Raw genomic sequence first — 21369 nt, 5'->3', positions numbered from 1 at the left:
TTTATGACTAAAGCTACATAGGATGAGAAAGTTTAGGCAAGTTGGAAGTAAAACCATCTAGTTAGGTTAGAGCATAGGATAGCCATAGCAAAGTAGTGAAAAATAAAGAGGTTGGGAAATTGAATTGAGACCTTGCACACCAAATGGGGTGATTACATTTAACACACTGAGTGGCTCACTCCTGTAATCCCAGCACTTTGGGAGGTCGAGGTGGGCGGATCATGAGGTCAGGAGTTTGAGACCAGCCCAGCCAATATGGTGAAACTCCGTCTCTACTAAAAATACAAAAATTAGCTGGGCGTGGTGGCTCATGCCTGTAATCCCAGCTACTAAGGAGGCTGAGGCAGGAGAATCACTTGAACCCAGGAGACAGAGGTTGCAGTGAGCCTAGATCACGCCACTGCACTCCAGCCTGAGTGATGGAGTGAGACTCTGTCTAAAAAAAAAAAAGGGGGGGGGCGGTGGTAACAACAACAAAGACAGAGGTGGGCAGCAACACCACTTTCATGTAGTCAGAGAACTTAGTTACCCAGTATATTCCCGAGCACTTAGTTCAGCCAACACTTAGCACTATACTTGATATGTCCCCAAAAGGAATCAAAATCACATAACGGAAGGTATCAGAAAGAGGGAGTTCAACCTTAAGGGAAATACAATGACATAAGTCAAATGTAGTGAAAAGTATTGAACTGTCGGTACATAAAATATTTTCAAAGATGTGAATACTCACCACCTATATTATTTCACAATAATATCCTCAATAAGCCTGTGTGACTTTAAATACTTACACCCAGGAGATGCACAGGGGAAAGATCACTAAATTACAAGACGCCTACCAATGCCATGAAGCAGGTGGACTATTTGAAACACACACCAGTTACATCCATGGCTGTCAATGGAGAAAGATGAGTCCCAAGAGCACTAAAGGAATGTCTGGATATCAGAGTCACACTGCTGCTGTTCTAAATACTTTCAGAATCCAATCCAGAAAATTGGCGCTCTTTAACATTTTCTGCAGTAAATGGTTAACCTAATAGAAGTTCCCCCATCACTAAGAAAGTGAAGGGCAATAAAATATACCAAATCATCCATACCATAATACTCCATCCCCAGTAATTGAATATTGGCCTTAAACAATTCAAATAAATCCAGCCCAATAACTACTTAATAAATAGTGCCCATCTGGGGAGTAACTGGCCAATCACTGTGCTAGTTTCTTTATAGTCCTTTTTGTCTTTACTCCCCTCAACAGTCTTGCATGAAAGATACCAACACCCCCATTTCATGGAAAAAATGGACCGTGGTTTAGAGAACTTAATTCACCTTGCTATTCACACAACAAACAGGTTGTAAAGTTGATATTCAGGTCTTGGGTTGGGAGCCAGCAACTCCCATGGGTCACCATGGCCCAGTGCCTTCTACCTGACCCAAAGCCAGCATCTTGAAAATGTCATTAACATTGCTCTCCTGTGCCAATACCAAAACCAGAGCAATTATAAGAAACCCTCAGGACTCATTTCAGACCAACAACTGATCCTTCTAGCTGATCAGAATAATAACACCATGGCAAACCTCAAAACCAACACAAATTTCTAAAGAAAGAGCTGTGATACTTTTTTGTGGCCAGCCTCTTTCTTTGCCTGAATTGCTAGCATGAAAAATTGGACAGAATAATAATTATGTCTTTCATTAGTTTGGGGATCTAATAAAAAGATTCTTTTTATAACATCAGGAACAAGAAGTTTAAGTCTTCAAATATAATGTCTATATATTTTAAATATCTGGAATTCTCTTTAAAAATCTCAAGAATGAAATTTCCATTTAAACTGGCTATATAACATAAAATGCTACTGATTTAAGTCAAATAAGGAACTGAGCAAGAGACCTTTTTGCTGTCTTTATAGAACAAAATTCTTTAGAAAACAGAAGCAATGCTCTAAGAATAGAAAGAACATTTTTCTCCCTGAATACCCCACCACTTCCTAACATCACTATACTTTTATATCCACTACACTTTTATCTTACATGTACTACACTTTCATCTTACATCCACAGGCAGGTTCCCTTTTTCTCCCCAAAGAAAAGGCAGGGATATATCTGGCAAAACTATCTCAACATCTCTGAATATATTACATCATATACAGAATGAGAAAAAGATTACTAGAAAATTTTTTTCCATAATCTTGCCAGAGAACAACAGAGGCAACCAAGAAGAAGCTAACAAATCCTCTCATTGCTCCCCAGATCCATCCCATAGAAGGGAGGGCAACTGAATAGCAGGAAGGAAACACGGGAGAGAGGTCTAATGACCAAGGGTCCGGATGGCTCATTCACCCACCCACTGAACACTTACCAAGCCTCCACTATGGACGAGGCATCAGAAATATGGGAACCAATGACAGCTTAGACCAGCATTCTCTATTAAATATTCCCATAGCACACTGTACTCTTACTTTATAACACTCATCATACTTCTTTTAAGCTACATCTTAAAAAACTTGGTTATGGGAGTGTAAAATTATGTACCTGCTATGGAAAACAGTTATGGTGGTTCCTCAAAAGATGAAAAATAGAATCACCATCTGATCCACAATTCTACTTCTGGAAATATACCCAAAAGAACTGAAAGCGTGGCCTTGAAGAAGACATTTGTACACCCTCGGTCACAGTAGCACTACTCATAATAGTCAAGAGGTCAAGCAACTCCAGCGTTTATTGATAAATGAATGGATAAGCAAAATGCGGTCTATACATATGGCAAAAAGCACAATTACTTTTGCACTAACCTAATACAATGGAACATTATTTAGCCTTTAAATGGAAGGGAGTTCTGGCACATGCTACAACCCGATGAACCTTGAAAACATTATGCTAAATGAAATAAGCTACACACAAAATGACAAAATAATATGTGATTCCACTTATATGAGGTACCTAGATTAGGCAAATTCATAGAGACAGGAAGAAGATTAGAGGTTACCAGGTAGGAGTGGGGCAAGGGAAGTTATTGTTTAATGGGCACAGGATTTCTGTTTTGCAGGATGAAAAAGTTCTGGAGATTGAATGCACAACAATGTGAATGTACTTTACTGAACTGTACACTTAAAAATGGTTACATTGATAAATTTTATGGTAAGTGTATTTTCACCTCATTTAAACATTTTTAAAAATTAAAAAGAGACTTCTTTATCCTTCTACATTTATTATTTAAGCACAGGACCTTGCGCATAGTAGATGCTTAATAAATATTTATTGGATGGATGAATGGATGAACAGACAGACAGATGGAGAGAAAGATGGATGGGGATGTGAACAGAAATGCAATATACATACAAGCTGATAATTACTAGATCATGGGAACATAAGGAAATGATCCCTGCAAATATGAGGAACTGAAGGTTTCTTTTTTTTTTTTTTTTTTTTGAGACGGAGTCTCGCTCTGTCGCCCAAGCTGGAGTGCAGTGGCCAGATCTCAGCTCACTGCAAGCTCTGCCTCCCAGGTTCATGCCATTCTCCTGCCTCAGCCTCCCGAGTAGCTGGGACTACAGGCGCCCGCCACCTCGCCTGGCTAGTTTTTTGTATTTTTTTAGTAGAGACGGGGTTTCACCGTGTTAGCCAGGATGGTCTCGATCTCCTGACCTTGTGATCCGCCCACCTCGGCCTCCCAAAGTGCTGGGATTACAGGCTTGAGCCACCGCGCCTGGCCAGGTTTCTTATTATGGTTGAATTTGACATAATATTTATCACGTAGAGTTAACTTTGTTTTACTGTTTTACCCACCAACACCACAAAAAAATTTTAGTATAAATCTGGTATTGTCTAGTTAATAATTTTTATTTTTTAATCTTATTTCTCTTCTGCTACCTATACTACAGTATAATCTGTCTTCTGAGCTAGATGACATTAAAACAAAAAAAAAAAAAATCCATTTTCTGTCACCTTTGCTCTTTCCAGCACCTCTCTTAATCCAAAAGGGTAATGTGAAAGAAAAATTACACTTAACATTGCGGAAGACAGACAGAAGCAAGGATAAGTTGCTGGCCCACAGGTTATTAATCAGCTGGCCTCTGGGGCATAATGTTATGAAGCTGCGTCATGTAATAAACAGCAGGCAAAAAGAATAATCTCTATTTTCTGACTCTGAAGTGCAGGCATGTGCTATAAAACTAAATTGACATCTGTTAGCAGGCTTGTCACATGGGTGGTTTTTTCCTGCAGAATCTGGAATAAATTAAATCTTAAAATAAAACTGGGAACAGAGAGGCTGCTTTACATAATTCCTTCTAATAGTGTGCTGTGAACCCATCATGCTGATTTTAAAGAGAAGTTCTTGTAAGAAATGTTTCATTATCATTTTAATTGCAAAACTGTTGAATGCCACTCCATGCTAGGAAAGCTGTGTTTTTTAAAAGGTCCTTGTGTTTTTAACTAAAAAGGGGGAAATGAAACCTTCCTTTCCTGATATCTTCACTGGCTGGAAAATAAATCAGGTTTTACCTCTGAATGAAACTATCACCGTCTTTTCCCAAGCACCTGGAGCCTGTTTCATGGGTGTGTCTGTTATGCATGGGCATGTATGAAAACTGGCACTGCTGAGCTCCCCAGGCAGAAATGGCCAGCATGTGTGTGACCTGGAAGGATTTGCTCAGGAACACACATTCCCTCAGAGAATTCACTAATATGATAGCAGGTTCTCATCCTCTTCCTGTCAAAAGGCATTAACTGTTTTTTAACACTCATAAAAGGAATTGCAGAGCGGCATGACCTTGCAAATCTGAGCTGTGCTCACTGAACATAACATTCCTCTACAGACCCATCATCTCCTTTAGGAAAGGAAGTCACACAAAGGGAAACCCAGGTAACCACATGGGCTAACAGCCCTCTGCTCCCTCAAGAAGCACTTGGTTCTCATTCCCCCAAACTTCTTGAAAATGGCAAGATTCTCAGACAAGTACGCCCACTCCTTGTACATAGCAACAAAGAAAAATGCCAGTGCCCTGGGGACTGATTTCTTCCATGTGTGAAATCTTCCTCTTTTGTGATAATACTAGGCCCTTTGAAAAATCTCGAAGAAGCCATAATTAGTCATCGTTCACCATAAAATCATAAATCTGGTCTGATGAAAATTCCTTGCTCCTTTCTCTCACTAACACATGCTCATTTGCTTCCACAACATTCTCCAGTGGCAAGGGTTCATATCATGCACCTTACGATAGGGGAAACTGAGGAAAGGGGAACTCAGAGACTTGGTGGGGAGACAAAGGGGATGCTGCAGAAGCTGACAGGCTCCTGACTCCCTTCTTGTTTCAAGGGCTTTATGCACAAAAGAGGGTGGGGGGTTTGCAAAGGGAAGGCTGAGCCACTTAAGTCCTTTCTACACACAGAGGTTCCTCAAAGGGATAATCTTCACATCACCTGGGTTAGAGGTGGGTGGGGTTGGTTAAAAATGCTGGGCTCCATCCCAGAACTACTAACTCACAATCTCTGGGGTTGGCCCCGCCTGGGTGACATTTTAATCAAGCTCCCTTTGTGGTTGGATTCTTTGCTTGTGGTGTGTTATTGACATTGTTTTGGTTTGTTGTTGGTGTGTTATTGACATTGTTTTGGTTTGTTGTCCAGCGTTCCCCATTCTAATATGAGAGTCTAAGCCCCACACAGTCGTACAGCTGGGAGTGGTCTCCAGATTCCAGAACACCGTGTACATACAACCTTGCCAGTCATGGCTTCTGCCCAGGGAAAATGGAAGGTAGAACACCTCAAAGAAAACACCAACCACAGCTGTGATGGTTAATACTGAGTGTCAACTTGATTGAATTGATGCTGGGTGTGTCTGTGAGGGTGTTGCTAAAGGAGATTAACATTTGAGTCAGTGGGCTGGGGAAGGCAGACCCACCCTTAATCTGAGCGGGTACAATCAGCTGCCAGCGCAGCTAGAATGTAAGCAGGAAGAAAAACGTGAAAAGGAGAGACTGGCCTAGCCGGATGCTTCCTGACCTTGAACATCAGACTCCAAGTTCTTCAGTTTTGGAACTCAGACTGGCTCTCCTTTCTCCTCAGCCTACAGACGGCCTATTGTGGGACCCTGTGATCGTGTGAGTTAATACTTAATAACCTTCCCTTTATATATATGTATCTATTCCATTGGTTCTGTCCCACTGGAGAACTCTAATACAACAGCTAAAGCCAGATGTAGTTAGTTCTCTCATCAGATAGGCTTTCTACCCTATTGCAGCTCCATGTTAGTTAAATACTGAATGGTTTGAAAAATATTCAAAAGAGCCAAGACATTTAGCCGCACCTCAAATCTCACCTTTATGGATGAATTTTGGGGGGGAAAAAAATGTGCTAAATGTTGAGTTGGGAAGTTCTTGACTCACTTTCCCAAGATGGCTTGTCCTTAGGGTCCACTGCAGAGTGACAGAGACCGAAAGATGTCTCTGCATTTCAAATTGCAATTCAGCACCATGAATGACTCATTATTGCTAAATTGCCACTGGCTTATTTCACAGAAACACAGCACCTTCCTGATTAAATCACAATTCTGCACGATGAAATTGCCTTCAAATACACAGAAAGATAGACACCTCTCATTGAAAAAGGAATTTAAACAAATTTAGAGAGAAATTGCCCCGGGACCTGAAAGAATGACCCGGACTTCCACCTTTACCACAGCATATCTGGTTTTCCGTAAGGTTTCCTGCCCAAGCATTCTGAAGCATCAGGAGCTAAGGTCTCTGGACGCTCAAGGCTGCTGCTTGTTAACTCCAGGGGGGATTGTGCCCACAGATAAGGTATTCAAATGTTCATGCCTTGTACGTTTTATTTAGGGAGGTGCTGGAGAAAAAGGCCGACACGTATTCTGTATAGTTCCAGAATGCTTGCTAGGTACTTGGAATGGGAATCCGTACAATAAGGAGTCTCTGCCTGTGAGGCCCACTGCTCATTCAGGAACACAGAACTCAGAAGCAAGGCTCTGGCTCCAGGGTAAATCATTGTCTAAGACTCAGGCATGCCTGGACCTTGACCTGGTGTGGCAGACCAGCAGGGAACACTTTTATAAAAGAGCTTCCGTCCTGAGAAAAAAATTGTGGCAGTACAACAGCTAGTACAGAAATCGGATACGACAGGCTGCACGGGAATAAAAACAATGAAACTATGACAGTGTCTGTCCTTCACACCAGGGTCTCAGGCTGAGGGCAGAAGACATCAACAGGGCACAGAGTAGCCCAGTGCTTGTGCTCTGCAGGGACTGCATTCAAGTCTCAGCACTGCCCATGACTATGAAGCCATAGTCATGGGCAATGTGTTTCTCCTCTGGTCCTGTTTCTCCAAGTGTGGTACACACCTTATTACTCAAAGTACAGTTTCCCAGCCAGCACCATCAGCATCATTTTGGATCTTACTAGAAATACAGAACCTCAGGTCTTACCCCAGACCTCCAGAATCACTACTTGCATGTTAATTACATTCCCAAGGTGGTTCATGCATACATTAAATTTGAGAAATAACGGTGTAGGATATGATTTGGAGGCAACATTTCAAAATCTTTCATTTGTTAAGTATTTTTAAAATGTATTAACAAACAAGCCTAGGACAGTTGACTCACAAGTCTATGGACATTATTTGTTCAGATAATTCTAAGTAAGAAAGCTGACTCCATTTCAAGTTGATTTAAAGAAAAAAATGAAGGTGAGATGCACCCCTTTCCCCCATGCCAAACACAAAGCAAAAATAGGGAGAACTATTTGAGAGGGAGAAAGAGAGAAAAAGAAACAAAAAGGACACAGCAGGACTCAAAACCAAGGCAAACACTTCCATGACTGAACACAGGGAGGTGAGCAGGATGGCAGGCAGGAAATGGCGGGCTTCTATCTTAGAGCAGGTGGCAGTGGTGCTGGGTGTGCATCTCTTACAGGAAATAGGAACTCAAGGTGCTCCCCTGAGAGAGCAGCCAGAGCCCATTCATTGTTTAAAGCCGGGGGCAGGAGTGGAACTCCTTGGCAGCAGAAAGGAGACTGAAACACACTAACAACCACTGGCTGGAGCTATGGCATAAAACTAGCTGCTGGCCTAAGAAGATGGAAGGAGAGTGATAAACCCTAGCAAATACCAAATGAGCTGGACCTCTGATGGTTCAGTGTCTGAATAGTCCACATACTACTGGGAAGAGTAAGAGCCAAATGCCTAGAAGAACCAGGTCCTGAAGGTTACTGCAAACTCACTAGGCAGAGAAGGGCAATCCAAAAAGAAAGAGAAAAGCAAAACCAAACCAAAAACCTTCTACTGAAAATACGCCAGCAAACCAAAATTCCAAAATACACACTGAAGTCAAAGGATAACAGAAACAGTCAACCAACGCAATAATTAGAATGTTACTTCATTCCAAGATTAATTTTGTTGAAAAATCTGACAAAGTTTAAAATAAGTATGTTTAGGATGCTCAGCTCAGTCAAGAAGAATATCAACTTTCACAAACATGCAAGCAGTGACAACACACTTTTAAATAAAAGCATGCAAAACTAGAAAAGAACAGATGGATAGGAAAAATACCAATTAGAAACCTTGGAAGTGAAAAATATAGTCTTTTTTTGGTAAACATACCAAGAAATGGTATAAACTCTAGCCTGGATATAGTTAAAAAGAAAATTAAATAATTGGAAGCTAGTAGTGAGGAATTTACCCTAACATAGGACAGAGTGAATGAAAAAGTAATGAAGAGACAAGAAGGATAGACTTAGAGGCTCCAAAATACATCTAAAAAGAACTCCAAAAGTAGAGCATAAAAAAAAATGGATAGGAAAACATGGAAAATATTTTAACTGTTTGAATATCCACAAGGTACAAAATCAAAAGATATAAAGAGTACAGAGTTTCTTCCTCAGTCATTTAGTTCTCCCTGGAGTCTCCCAGCATCACTAGCTTCTTGCATATAATTTCAAAAACAATTATGTGAGTAGTAGAATGGTGGAAATCTACACACACTCTTCTGCAATTTGCTTTTATTGAAATATAATTTATATACAATGAAATTCATACAGTTTAAGTATATTGGTCAATTACTTTTTTTTCAGACAGGGCCTTGCTCTGTTGTCCAGGCTAGAGTGCAGTGGCTCAATTGATCCTCCTGTCTCAGCCTCCTGAGTAGCTGGGACCACAGGTGTGTGTCACCACACCTGGCTAATTTTTGTATTTTTTGTAGAGATGGGGTTTTGCCATATTGTCCAGGTTGGTCTCAAACTCCTGGCCTCAAGAGATCCATCCCGCTCAGCCTCCCAAAGTGCTGTGATTACAGGTGTGAATCACCATGCCCAGACAATCAACAACTTTTGAAACTTACCCATGTAACCACCAACATACTCAAAATATAGAATGTTTCCATCACCCCAAAAAGTTCCCTTGTGATCTTTTCAGTAAATCTCCAACTCTGCTCCCTCACCACCTGCCCTAGGCAACCACTGATCTGATTTCTATCATCACAGAATACTTTTGTCTATTCTAGAACTTTATATAGAGAATCACATAACAGGTGATTTTTTGAATCTGGCTTCCTTCATTCAGCATAAAGTCTGTGAGACTCATTTGTGTAGTATGTGTCACAAAGCTTGTTCTTTTTTATTGCTCAGTGGTATTTCATTCTATATGGATGTGTGGTAGGTATATGGTACATTTAAGAGATACATTCATAACGTAACTTCTCTACCCATTCACATGTTACAGACATTTGAGTTGTTTCCAGTTGAGGTTATCATGTATATAGCTCCTACACACTTTCAGTTACAATCCTTTGTGCAGACATATGTTTTCAGTTATCTTGGGTAAATATCTAGGAATGGGTTTACTGGATCAATTGGTAAATATATTAAGAAATTAAGAAACTGCCAACCTCTTTTCCTAAGAGGTTGCATTCCCACTACAAATGTTTGAGATTTCCAGTTACTCCATATCCTCATCATCACTTAGTAACATCACTCTTTTAAATTTTAGCCATTTTGGTAGTTATGAAGTGGTATCTCACTGTGGCTTTAATTTTCGTTACCCTAATAACTAATCATATTGAACATTTTTTCATGTGTGTTTTTGCCATCTGTATATCTTGTTTGGTGGGGTGCCAGTTTAAATCTTTAGTTTGTTAATTGAATTGTCTCCTTATTTTTGGTTGTAAGAGTTCCTTACGTATTCCGGATACAAGTCCTTTTCTGATATATTTGTGATGAATATTTTCTCCCAGTTTTTATGTTCTTCACAATGTCTTTTGATGAGCAGGAAGTTTTGATCTTGATAAAGTCCAATTTGTCTTTTAAAAATTTTTTTATGGTTTATGCTAAGAAATACACTGTCTAAAAAATTTTTGCCTATGTCAAGGTTGTAAAGATGTTCTCCCATGTTTTCTTCTAGAAGTGTTATAATTTTAGCTTTTATGTTTAGGTCTATGTTCCACTTCAAAATAATTTTCATGATGATGTGAGATTCAGGTCAGGTTTTACTTTTTTCCCTTACAGATAACCAGTTGTCCCAGCACCATTTGTTGAAAAGACTATAATTTTTCCCATTTAATTATGTTGATGCCTTCATAAAAATCAATTAATTATATATGTGTTTCTCTTTTTTTTCTTCACTGCAGATTTTTTTTAAACTTTTATTTTCCTTTTAGGAGTACATGTGCAGGTTTGTTATATAGATAAACCTGTACCATGAGGGTTTGTTGTACAGATTATTTCATCACCCAGGTATTAAGCCTAGAACCCATTAGTTATTTTTCTCATCTTCTCCTTCCTCCCACCCTCCACCCTCTGATAGGCCCCACTGTCTGTTGTTCCCCTCTATGTGACCATGTGTTCTCAGCATTTAGGTCCCACTTAAAAGTGACAACATGCAGTATTTGGTTTTCTGTTCCTGTGTTAGTTTGCTAAGGATAATGTATATATGTGTTTCCATCTCCAAATTCTCTTGGTGTTCCATTGATCTATATGTCTATCTTTATGTCAGTACCAGACTATCTTGATTGCTATTCCTTACATTGTCTTGAAAGCAAGTAGTGTAAGCTCTCTAACTTTGTTCTTTGTTTTCAAAACTGTTTAGCAATTGCTTTGCATTGTAAATTCCCTTTCTTAAAAATGTATCTCGGAAATTGTTCCACATCAATAGATTAAAATTTGCTTTGTCCTTTTTTAAGTGGCTTCATAAGTTGTCCATGAAAAGATATACAATTCTCCATTTAACTACTTCCACAATGGTGGCTATGCAGATTGTTTTCTACCCTTTGCTATTACAAACAATGCTGCAAAAAACAATAACTTTATTCATATATCGGTTCACACATATGGGATATGACTGGGGGACAAACTCACAGAAGTAGAATTGCTGGATTTGCATTTGCAACGTGATAGATATTGCCAAACTGCCCTGCAGAAAGGCTGTAGCAATTTATATTCTGGCTACTTTTTATCTTTGATAATCTGATGAAAACATTGTATCTAACTATAGTTTTATTTGTCTTTCTCTTCATATGTCCAAGTTTTAGTATTTTTTCATATAAGCCATCTGTATCTCCTTTTCTGTGAACTGTTTTTCATCAACTATTTCTTCATCCAATTTTCTACCAAGTTGTGGGTCTTTCTATACTGGTGAAGCCCTTCTATACTGGTGAAATTAACTCTCTGCTTATAAAATGAATTGTCAGTATTTTCTCAGTTTGTTATTTGTCTTTTAATTTTGTTTTTGGTAGTTTTACCATGTGGAAATTTTGTACGTAATCAAATTAATTATTCTTTTCTTTTGTGACTTCCTAACTCCAGGATTTTTTTTTAAATCTCCATAGTTTTCTTTCTAATATTTTTATGGTCTTTAAAAAATCTTTATTAGTTTAAATTTTTTGGCAAAAGCCATCAAATAAAGCTCAAAAAACATTTTTTAAATAAATACCCATAATTTTAGAGAAACATCCAAATCATAGAGAAACATCCACCTTTTCTCTATGATTTGAGATAGTACCTTTATCATATATCAGCGCTGGAGGTATGTGGATTTATTTCTGGATTTTTAAAATCTTGCATTGGCTGGGCGCGGTGGCTCAAGCCTGTAATCCCAGCACTTTGGGAGGCCGAGACGGGCGGATCACGAGGTCAGGAGATCGAGACCATCCTGGCTAACACAGTGAAACCCCGTCTCTACTAAAAAATACAAAAAACGAGCCGGGCGAGGTGGCGGGCGCCTGTAGTCCCAGCTACTCGGGAGGCTGAGGCAGGAGAATGGCATAAACCCGGGAGGCGGGGCTTGCAGTGAGCTGAGATCCGGCCACTGCACTCCAGCCTGGGCGACAGAGCGAGACTCTGTCTCAAAAAAAAAAAATTAAAATAAATAAATAAATAAATAAAATAAAATCTTGCATTAATCTGTTTATCTGTTCATGCAATAGTACCATTTTTATTATTATAGTTGTATAAGAAGCTTTATTATCTCATAGGGTTAGTTAACCTCCTTTCTTACTCCTTTATCAGAATTTGATTGGTTATTTCTGCTTGCTAATTCAATATGAACTCTAGAATCCGCTTCTTTAGTTCAGAAAAAAAATATCCTCTTGGCAATTTTATTGGGAACATGTTAAATCAGTAGATTAACATAAGAAAGAGTTAATCATTATGATGTTGAGTATTTACATCAAAGCAGGTACTATGCCTTCGAATTCGTTCAAGTTTTCCTTTAAGTCCTTGAGTGGCTAAGTTTTCTTCTTGTAGACCTTGCATATGTCTCATTAAGTTTATTTTTAGCTTTACTTTTGTTGCTTTTGTAAATAAACTTTACTTCCTTTTTGTATTCTAACTGGTTTTTATTCACAAAAATGTAGTTAAAAATTTTTTGTATACTGTACTCAGACAACTCATTAAATTTTCTTATTGTTTGATAATTTTTCATTAGATTATCTTGAGTTTTCCAGTATATCATCATATTATCTTCAAATAATATATCCTTCAATAATAACAATATCTGCAAATAATAAAATTTTTACCTCTTTCTTAATTTATCTTCCTAATTTTTTTCTTTTCTTATTGTATTAGCTATTATCTTAAGAACTGTATTAAATAACAATGGTGATTACACACTGTATGACTCCATTTATAAACATTCTTAAAAATGACAAAATTATAGAAATAGAAAACAGATTAGTGGTTACCAGGGGTTAGGGAAGGAGGTAAGGGGAAGAAGGTAGGTGTGGCTGTAAAAGGGAAACATGATCCTTGTAGTGCTAGAAATGTTCGGTATCTGGAATCTCTGTATCATTTCTTACAGGTGCACGTGAATCTATCTCAAAATGTGAAGTTTTTTTTTAAAGAGCTCTAATCTTTTTTTTAATGGTAATGATAAAAATCTTTATTTTTCCCCGACTTTAATAAGGACATTTCCACTGTTTCCACATTAATTATGATGTCAGCTCTTGGACTGAGATATATCAAAGTAAGAAGCAATTAATCCAAATATATCAGCAAAAACAATACATACAAATGGATTAAACTCACATATACAGATATATTTATTATTGAAGTACTCATCCATTGATTTCTATTGAGTTTTTTATTTTTTATGTTGCAGAGATAAGTGTATGGTGAGAGAGAGTGAGACAGAGAAAGCAAATGTGGCAAAATAATAAAAAATGGTGAATCCCGGTGAAAAATATGTGAGGGTTCATTATATTCTAGCAACATTGGCATTTGAAATTTTTTAAAAATAAAAATATATAAAACTCCAGATAACAGTAATGTGGGCATGCAGATTCAATGGGTAGTTAACTTTTGATGATCCTTATCATGTTTAGAAGGAATATAGAAATACTAAATAATTTTATATGTATTAAAATTTTATAGTTAATTATATACTTTTTAAATCTAAAGGTAACCATGAAGAATAGAAATAAAAGCTTTAGCAAGAAGTGGGGTGGGGGGGAAGTGCAGAAAACCAAAGGCCAAATTTAAAAGAGTAGAAGTTAGTCCCAATATGCCAGTAATTCCAATAAACATAAATATAAAAGCATTAAACACAACTATTTAAAGACATTCTCAGGTTGGGTTTAAAACCACAATCCAGACATATATTGAACACATTGTACTTATAAGCCATACATAAACTACAACTATACGAAAATAATGAAAATAAAAGAATCTAGAATGTTATTTCACATAAATACTTATCAAAGGAGAGCTAGTATGGCAGAACTAACATCAGATAAAACAGAATTTAAGGCAAAAAATATTTCTAGAAATGAAAACTGACACACTATATACATATGGTCAAATTTTCTTCCTGAAAGAGTATATTGTTTTCCATTTCCAGCAGCAAAGTGTATTATTCCCAACAAGCATTACAATACAGGGCAGTATCAATATCTTGTTTATATTTACCAATTTGATAAGTAAAAAGAAAAACAAAAAGCAAGTCTTTAATTGTTTTTTCCTTTCTTTTCTTTGTTTCTTTTTTTTTCTTTTTTTGAGAGAGGGGTCTGGCTCTGTCACCCAAGCTGGAGTACAGTAGAGCAATCATGGCTCACTGTAGCCTCCACCTCCTGGACTCAACCAATCCTCCCACGTCAGCCTCCCGAGTAGCTGGGACTACAGGCACATGCCACCATGCCAAGCTAATTTTTTAAATCTTATGCCCAGCTAATTTTTTAAATCTTTTGTAGAGATGGAATCTTGCTATGTTACCCCGGCTGTGTAATTTCAAAGCCCATATTCTCTCAAATGTAATCATAGTGACCACACAACAAAACTGATGTTCTGGAATCAATGGTGAGCTCCCAGCCAAGGGAGGCAGAAACTGGTAGTCCTGTGAGGGTTCAGGTGGACACTGAGCCGCGGCCTGGGTGGCGACAAGGGCAGATGAAGGAAGACACAGTTCCCTGAGCTGACAGGCAGCTACCCCACGGCGTCTGACCAGAGGGCCCCAGCCCCAAGGCCTACATCTGTTCTGTGTGGCATGAATCTGAATTAATTCTCAGCAGTTTATTTAATTTCTATACAGCACAGTATTTACTTTCTATACAATCACCCACAAAGCTGTTCAGCGCCTGGAGGCACCAAACAATAGTTCTCTACAACCACCTCTGAAGGACCAATTGCCTTTCAGTTTCACACAAAGCTCTCATTAAAAACTCTTGACTGGAACTAGGTGGTTAGCAATTTCCAGAGAAATCTCTGATATATTTACCCTGGAAAGAAAGAAAGAAAGGAAAAAAAAAGGTTTTCTATAAAATTTACTAAAATTGTTAATAAAAACCCTTTGAGTTTACTGAAAACAACTGAGTGACTAATTCACAGCAGGCATTCTGCTGGAGACTTTCACACTGTGTTCTCAGACCTACTCCTCAGAAAAACCCCACAATTTTGAACGTATCATTGTCCTCATTTAACTGACAATCAAACTGAGTGCCAGAGAGGTTAAATGACTCGCCCAGCGTCAAAAGCCAGTAAGAGGACCATGCTTCAAACCAAGATTAATGAGCTTACATAGGGGAACCCTCAAGCAGCTCTGTTATTCAGAGTTATCAGCAGCATGGTTAAGATCAAAACTAATAGTTATAATTCCTCATTAACTAGCTCGGATCATTGAGGATACTCTGAATGTAACAAAGACTTTAGAAAAAAACCATACATTATGATTAATATGAGCAGAAATTTCAGATTCAATATTTCTAGTTGCATTCTGAAAAAACTGTATGCTTAGTTAACAATAACCACTTCTGCAAAGAGTAGACAGTTAATCATTTCACATAATGCTGGATCCAAGTGATATTATTCCCTGACAGACGGGGCTTCTGGTCCACATGCTTTTGCTGATGCAGCTGCTCTAGCCTGATGCTTTAGAATAGGCTTTTGATTTATAGTTTGAAGTTAAAATTACCGAAGAGTTTTAAAAGCAGTACAAAAGCCATATGCATCTTTCTGTCACTATCTCAGAATACTGCTTTCATTTTTGCCCATATTTTTACTTGAGTGGCTGGAATCTAGGTGTGGATATACAGAATAGGAAAACTAACAGCAGAATAGGGAAATTATTACAAAACTATATGAGATATTTTAAAGTTCTGAAATAAAACAGCTAAAAACGCTTTGGTTTCTACACTCACTTTCAGAATAAATGAGTGAAGGTGTGAAGGCAGAAACGCTGACATTTGTTAGTGTGTTTTTTTCTATTTGCTTCCCCTGCCACAGCCACATCCTATTTACCATTGTCTGTACATGCAGAAAAATGAAAACAGACCGAGCTTGCTACACCACAAAAACAAGGTTTCCATTTATCTGGCCCCACATAGCTCCTAGAAGCATTTTCCTAAGGAAAGCAATCACTCGCTGATGGGTTTAGTTTTGTTGTTTTTGTTTTAAAGCATTGACCAAAAAAAAAATCTCTACGGAAGCGTATCAGTATCTTTTAAATTCTTCAACAAGGAATTTAAAAAAAAAAGGAGGAAATGCATTCCTGGTAATTCTGTGCCAGATCACTTTCATTGTAAATATTTTTTAAAAAAATAAGTAGCCTTAGAAACATAAGCATTTCTCCTTTTTAGGCATCATTGTAAATATTTCTGCTATCTCAGGAGCAGCATTGCAAAAGGCCTCATGCTTTATCCTTAGCACAAAAGTTGGTCCACTGCAGCTCCTATGGAGCTAAACAAACACAATTCAGGTACATACCTTGTTATCTAAAAATACATTTCCCATAGGCAATGTGGTTGGATAAATTATATCCACAGATCACTTTTTCAAAGTCTTATTTTATGCTCATCTTTACCAAATATTTCGCTAAAATATTATTGGGGAAATAAAATAAGCAAAATGGCATTGAGTTTCTCTTTTTCTCCTACTCAGTCTTTTCTTTGAAGAGTGGTGCTGGAGAGGGCTAAGATGTAAAGAGCATAAAGGAGGAACAGCAAGACTCCTAACTGAACACAAAAAATAAGTAGATAGTTCTTTGAATAATCTAAAGTTGACATATTAGAGAATTAGGCCTGTAATTTTCAGCTGTAAAAAACAGATCTACAAAGGTAACAAGCAGCAAAAAAGAAAAAAACAAAACCCTAAATAAGGTTCTGAGAAATGCTTCTACTTCTTCCCACAGATATGAAAAACATTAACAGCATGTAAAAAGGAGTTCTCTTCTGGGGTTTTACCCAAAAATCCTATCTGTGTCTCACTAAGGCTCCTGACTATTAAATGCCACCAGTTACCCTTGGTGGCAAAGTAAAATACAAATCAATAGTTAATTGCGTGTTAAAAGAACAGCCAATTCTTTGAAGTTGTTCTTGAAGAAGCATGGGCTGTCTAATTAAAGGATGTTTAAAGAACAAAAGAGGAGGAGGAGGAAGAAGGAGAGGGGGAGGAAAGAGAAGGAAGAGGAAGATGAAGAAAGGAGGCAGAGAAAAGGGAGGAAGACGGGGAAGAGGAGGAGGAGGAACAACAATGCAGGGAAAAACCTCTTTTTTTTTTTTTTTGAGACGGAGTCTTGGTCTGTTGCCCAGGCTGCAGTGCAGTGGCGTGACCTCGGCTTACTGAAAGCTCCGCCTCCTGGGTTCACACCATTCTCCTGCCTCAGCCTCCCGAGTAGCTGGGACTACAGGTGCCCGCCACCACGCCCAGCTAATTTTTTGTATTTTTTAGTAGAGACAGGGTTTCACCGTGTTAGCTAGGATAGTCTCGATCTCTTGACCTTGTGATCTGCCCGCTTCAGCCTCCCAAAGTGCTGGGATTACAGGCGTGATCCACTGCACCCGGCCTGGAAAAACCTCTTACTGAAGATCAAGAAGCCAACTCAAATTTAAAATTGAGTCTCAAGCACACTGTTTCTCAAATAGAAACACCCATTCTGACCTGTTCTAAACTACATGGCATCTCCAGCTGGGAATACAGACCAAAATAGCCAAACCCAAGAAAGACTGAAGATCAAACGCAAGCCAACTGCACTCAGGAGAAATTCTCTAGTATCTGCCTACAGAATACAATTAGCTCGGGTGTACTACACTAAAAATTGCTTTCAAAGAACACAGTTCAAAGATTGAGTTTCTTTTTTGCTGTCTATTCATAATAAAATGTTTGCAGAGATTTGACATCCTTTGATATACTTATATAATTTGTAACATACATAATGTCCATTCAGCTTTATAAAGTAAATTTTAATCAAAGCTATATATATTTTCTGTGTAGAGCCTAGCGGTTCAAAATAGTGAGAAACATGTCACAACAGTGAGAAACATGATACACAAGCAATATCTTAGTAAGTATAACCCCGATTTCTTTTTTTTTTTTTTTTTTTTTGGATTTGACATCAACATAAGTAGTTTGCTCTTTCTGAAAAGTGTAAGTCAGTTGCCAAATGAAAATGGTATTCTTCAGCCTATGCCAGTAAGTTCCTTAGTCTTCTTGCCTAGTCTTGGACAAGACCATTAACATTACTCAACAGCAACTAAAATCTTCACATCAATTTAAATATGTCTATCTTTGCCAACACTTTATGTCTAGAGTTCACTCTATAAATAATGTTGGGTGATTAGTAAGATTAAAATTGGACCTTCAACAATCCAATGTCAATGTTGCTATTCTTGGTTTGCATTTTTAAAAGCTGATGGGTTTGTTCACTTTATTCAAGTAAAAAATCAAATGAAAACCTCACCTTGTGATGCCCAAATTCATTCAAAATGCTTCCCAGTTTTCTGGTGTTGCTATGTGGTTTTTGGGCAGCAACAGCTGGATGGGGATCCCGCCAGTCAATGGACAAGCGGTGATACCAAAGGTGCTGACTCTCCAGAATGTGAGCTGACTTGACACTAGGATCAAAACGATGCACTTCACATCCATTGTTGGCCATGCTAACCTCAAAATGGGTATCATCACTTCCCAGCCTATAAAGAAAGAGGACAGAAATCAACAACTAAAAATGCAATGAAGCAAAGTGCTGGACTGACAAGATAACACTTCCAAGGCCAAGGTTCTTAGTTATATCAAGCATTCTCTTGTTTTAACCCATGGCTAATATACACATTCAATAAACTTTCTTTCACAAAAAAGTATTATTGCTTAAATCTTCTGGATGAAAGATAAATTATCTGCTAAACAAAGACCACAGAATCACATACTCAAACATGTAGACGCAACATCAAATTGGCTTTTTTAAGTGATGTAAATCACAGTAGCAATGAAACAAAGAAGACTATCCAATAGTCTTAGATTTTCTCAGAATATGTCCAAAAATATAAGCCCCAGGATTAGTTCTCTTGAGGAGAGGTGTGTTCTACTAATAAGGTAATTTGTCTCCATTCTAATGGCCACAGTGCTGCATATGCAATTTGACTTAAAGACAACAGCTGTCTTCTTAGAAATGTAATATATTTTTAAATAGTGCAGATAAGAAAAAAGACAAATGTATGTGATTCTGCTGCATCCAGAACTCAAGAAGCAGGAGGTTTCCTCACCTAAATTCACACCAAAAGGGGAAGAAATTATGAATTAATTGTACTACGTACTCAATAGGTAGCACATCATATGTATAAACTTACAAATATTGAATTGACTCAGAAATATTCCTTATTTAATGGTGCAAGGATTGTCACTTTGATTAAAGCACCAGTTTTTTGTTTGTTTGTTTTTGTTTTTGTTTTTTGAGACGGAGTCTCGCTCTGTTGCCCAGGTTGGAGTGCAGTGGCACGATCTCAGCTCACTGCAACCTCTGCCGCTGGGATTCAAGCAATTCTCCTGCTTCAGCCTCCCGAGTAGCTGGGATTACAGGTGTGCCCCACCATGCCTGGCTAACTTTTGTATTTTTAGTAGAGACGGGGTTTCACCATGTTGCCCAGGCTGGTCTCGAACTCCTGACCTCAGATGATCTGCCCTCCTTGGCCTCCCAAAGTGCTGGGATTACAGGCATGAGCCATGGCACCCCACCTAGCCATTCTTAATACAGGCAGCCCTCTGTATCCACAGATCTGATTCACAAATTCAACCAACTGCAGATTGAAAATATTCAAAAAAACAAAAATAAAAATAATACAACATTAAAAATAGTAGAAATAAAAAGCAATATAGTATAACCACTGTTACATGGCATTTATATTGTATTAGGTATTATAAGTAATCTAGAAATGATTTAAATGATGCAGGAGGATGTGCATAGGTTATATACAAATACTACACCATTTTATATCCAGGACTTGAGCATCCTAAATTTTGGTCTTTGCAGTGGTCCTGCAACCAGTCTCCATGGGTGCGGAGGGGTGTTGATAGTCTCATTTGCCTCTTCCTCACCCTTCACCCAACTACACTGCTCTTTTTCCCACTGCATCCCATGGTAAGTCAGCCCTCTGATGTCCCTCAGCCATAGCTTTTTCAACCCTTTTTGCCTGAAGAAAATTCAGCACTCCTCTCACAAGCACTTCCATTTCTTCCATGTAACAGATCTTGTTCCCTATTTTCTACCTCCTATTGAATCCACTCAGCTCAGACCACTCAAGTCTCTACCGCAGTTTTCCCCCAGTTCTCCATGATCAAATCTGGTGTGGCAGATTGACTTGTTGACTTGTTGACTCTATGCTCATCATGAGAAAGAGTCTTTCCCTGTCCCTTAACTTTTTTGGCTTGGCCATGTGCCTTGCTTTATGGAAGGAAGTGGGAGTCTGCCAGTCCAGATCCTAAGCCTTGAGTGCTTCTGTTCTCTCTCTTACACTGTCATCATGATAAAAACGTGCCCTGGAGAGTTTGCACTCCAGCCAGTCCGCCGGGCCTCTGTAAAATACAGAACCTCCCTTAGCCATCTCAGCTGAATACTATAAACACCTCTAGGCAAATAAACTAGAAAATCTAAAAGAAATGGATAAATTCCTGGACACATACACCCTCCCAAGACTAAACCAGGAAGAAGTTGAATCCCTGAATAGACCAATAACAGGCTCTGAAATTGAGGCAATAATTAATAGCCTACCAACCAAAAAAGTCCAGGACCAGACGGATTCACAGTCGAATTCCACCAGAGGTACAAGGAGGAACAGGTACCATTCCTTCTGAAACTATTCCAATCAATAGAAAAAGAGGGAATCCTCCCTAACTCATTTTATGAGGCCAACATCATCCTGATACCAAAGCCTGGCAGAGACACAACAAAAAAAGAGAATTTTAGACCAATCTCCCTGATGAACATCGATGCAAAAATCCTCAATAAAATACTGGCAAACTGGATTCAGCAGCACATCAAAAAGCTTATCCACCATGATCAAGTGGGCTTCATCCCTGGGATGCAAGGCTGGTTCAACATTTGCAAATCAATAAACGTAATCCAGCATATAAACAGAACCAAAGACAAGAACCACATGATTATCTCAATCGATGCAGAAAAGGC

General features: G+C 38.4%; 1 protein-coding gene and 1 long non-coding RNA gene across 4 annotated transcripts in view; one reads left to right on the top strand and one right to left on the bottom strand.

Moving 5' to 3' along the window:
* LOC111538569 overlaps nt 1–3165 on the top strand; it is a 39809-nt gene extending 36644 nt beyond the window's left edge. The window contains exon 3 of the long non-coding RNA XR_002730384.1: nt 3041–3165. This is a non-coding gene — a long non-coding RNA (uncharacterized LOC111538569). The remainder of the gene's footprint in view (nt 1–3040) is intronic.
* The window catches only part of METTL24 (methyltransferase like 24), a 103566-nt gene that overhangs the window by 31997 nt on the left and 50200 nt on the right, over nt 1–21369 (bottom strand). For all 3 annotated transcript variants that reach the window (XM_023206022.2, XM_023206024.2, XM_023206023.2), the window contains one exon: nt 18655–18883. In XM_023206022.2, coding sequence (XP_023061790.1) covers nt 18655–18883 — 229 coding nt within the window. The remainder of the gene's footprint in view (nt 1–18654; nt 18884–21369) is intronic.

This window comes from Piliocolobus tephrosceles, chromosome 5 (assembly GCF_002776525.5).
Source record: "Piliocolobus tephrosceles isolate RC106 chromosome 5, ASM277652v3, whole genome shotgun sequence".
Classification (NCBI taxonomy): domain Eukaryota; kingdom Metazoa; phylum Chordata; class Mammalia; order Primates; family Cercopithecidae; genus Piliocolobus; species Piliocolobus tephrosceles.
This window is presented reverse-complemented; position numbering and strand designations above follow the sequence as displayed.